The sequence below is a fragment of the Dipodomys ordii genome, unplaced genomic scaffold (genome assembly GCF_000151885.1).
Source record: "Dipodomys ordii isolate 6190 unplaced genomic scaffold, Dord_2.0 Scaffold271, whole genome shotgun sequence".
Lineage (NCBI taxonomy): Eukaryota > Metazoa > Chordata > Mammalia > Rodentia > Heteromyidae > Dipodomys > Dipodomys ordii.
The window spans coordinates 39,997-42,579 of record NW_012267487.1 but is presented as its reverse complement, the minus strand read 5'-3'; the positions used below and the strand labels follow the sequence as shown (position 1 = coordinate 42,579).

Below are 2,583 nucleotides of genomic sequence, written 5' to 3'. Positions count from 1 at the left end.
TGCCAGTTATATCTCCTGGGCCACAATTTAAGCATATGCTCACATGTAGCTGCAATGGTAGTAACAGTTTTATTTTAACTTTTGGGGAACAATGTGCCCTAATGACAACTGAGATTCTGGCAGGAAGGAAGTAAAAGGAAATGGGTTTCAGAAAAGCAACCAAGGGATCTTTGCCATGTCACTGGTAGGGGCAACCTGCTTGAGGGAGTCCTGGAAGTTCCCTTTCCTATGGTTTGAAGAAATAACTGAGAATGAGACCAGAGGACTGGATTTCTCTGTGCTTGGAGCCTGACATCTTCTCCACTTTTCCTTACATGTTCTTCACTTAATAGCATGTAGAGATACAAAATTTCAAGATGGAGAAAAAGATAATCTGGTTTTCCTGGGAAATGAAGGCAAAAATCTGTCTTTTCTGCACAGAAATCAGGGAACACCTACTTTACAACTGAAGGTATGCAGCTAAGACGTATTTCAAACGTACTTCCTTCCACTCTACAGTCTTCTTTACTAACAAGTATTTTTTCTATTCCCAGGAGATGTACATCATGGTTGCATACTGGAACAAAGCACAGAAGCTCTTTTACCACAGCATGGATGGCTCCACCCTGTCTTTGAGTCTGTCTCCTATCCTGGCTGGTTCATAGGCACCTACTCCACAGCAAGACACTCCATCATTCTCATCCAGGAAAGGGGCAAAATTACTATTAACTTCTATTCATATCTTAAGAATTCAATCCAACATTGTATATAGACAATCAATTCCAGGATGTAGAATCAAACCATCAGACTCTTTTACTTGAAAATTCTAAGTGACCTTAAGAGACACTGTGCCTGATGAGGTTTCCAATAGTTCAATGCCAACCACCTGTCCTCCAGACATTGTTTATATTGTGCCTCTCAGATGGAAAGTATTCTAGTAGGAAACCTTAGAATTGCTTTTCATTCCTTCCTGATCTTATCTCAGTACCCATTTAGCGGTCAAGTCCAGTTAAACCATATATTTCTTATTCCTTTGCCAACCCATAGTCAAAGGAGTAGGTGGATTCTAAGCATTTTTGTTTACATCAATAAAATTATTAACTTTATGTATGCTTATTATAAATATTATAAATATACTCAAAAGGATACATCTAAAGAATGGGACAAATATAAAACAAAATTTTATGTCTTGATTATTACATTGGATTCAAAATACTCTTAGTTAATAATTTAATATGCAATTGTTGTATGCAATATTAAGTATGGCTTTTAACTGTGATGAATAAAATAAATCCATTTTTTCTAAGAATTATTCATATCAGCTTCAATTTCTTTTAGGCCACTTCTCAGAACTGATTGCACTGCCATAATTTTACTTTATAAAGACATTGGAAAGAAGCATGAAAGATATTATCTTATTATTCATGTGTTCTGGGATGTCAACAATAGAAATAGTCTATAGAGTCATCATGGTAAGTCATTGTTCACTTTGTGAAGGATGCTTTCGTTAAAGCCCATAATACAACCTATAAATACAGGAACCAAACACATAGAACACAATATATTATAATATACTGACTATGACCACGAGCATATGCTCTTCTCCTTCAGTAGACCTGCACCTACACCAGCTGAAGTGCCCAGTTCTCAGATGCATACCTGCTGCTGAGTTAAAATTTCTCTGACAATCAAAACCCTAGTGTTCTGGCATTGTCTTGTCTCCTCCCTGCTCATGATTCTATTAGGAATACTCCTTGAGCCCTATTTTACATTCTGCTAGCCTTTTATAGTCCTGTCACTTCTGTGCAAGGAACTTTGAGAAGGTATAATCTGACAGTATGGGCATCTTTCTCCCTTCAAGGGTCTTCTAGGACATCTGCACCACATGGTGCAAACCTGGAAGTGAGAGAGAGAAACAGATAGAGACAGAGACAAAGAGACAGAGACAGACAGAAAGAGACAGAGGCAGAGACAGAGACAGAGAGAGGCAGAGGGCTGCTCACAGGGAACCCTTGGCAAGTGGGGGATAGGAGTGGTGAGGCTAGCTAGTCTCTTCCAAACCTTACCAGGACAATTCTGAGATACATTCTACATTGTTCCCAGAAGGAATAAGCCAAAATCACATGGCAGGGCAGAATCAAGAACTCTGGCTTATATTAGCTTCCTCATTTCCTTACTTTAGTCCCTCAGCCCTCTCTTCCTATTCCTTGGAGTCACTTTTCATCACAAATTCTGCTTTCTGGTGAGAGAGTGTCTATCAAAGCAAACTTCTCTACAAGCCCTCAGTGCTTTATTCATATCATTTTAGATCTATTTGAAGCGTTTAGAGACATCTCTTCAACTCTCCTTCCAAAGACAATACTATCTCTCCTTTAAGTCACAACATTTCTGCCTTCTCAAGGCACATTTCATTTCTCTTTTCATACATTGTTCTATGCCTCCTGTGTATTGGTTTCTCAAACAATATTGTGGGAATAAATTCTCATCACGTATTAGTATCTTTCCATTGATACAGAAGTATGTTGGGAGCAACTTGCATTACAATAGCCCCAGCAACCCTCAACTTCAGGAAATAACTGAGACTGGAGCAGAAAAGCAGGGAGA

General features: G+C 38.7%; 1 protein-coding gene across 1 annotated transcript; it reads left to right on the top strand.

Moving 5' to 3' along the window:
- Positions 1 to 322: 322 nt before the first annotated feature.
- On the top strand, positions 323 to 751 carry LOC106001190 (interleukin-36 beta-like; the record flags this gene model as incomplete). Its single annotated transcript, XM_013036320.1, is given in 3 exon segments — positions 323 to 451; positions 534 to 603; positions 606 to 751. Coding segments are annotated over 3 exon segments (345 nt in total), but the record flags the coding sequence as incomplete, so codon positions are not given.
- Positions 752 to 2,583: the final 1,832 nt, after the last annotated feature.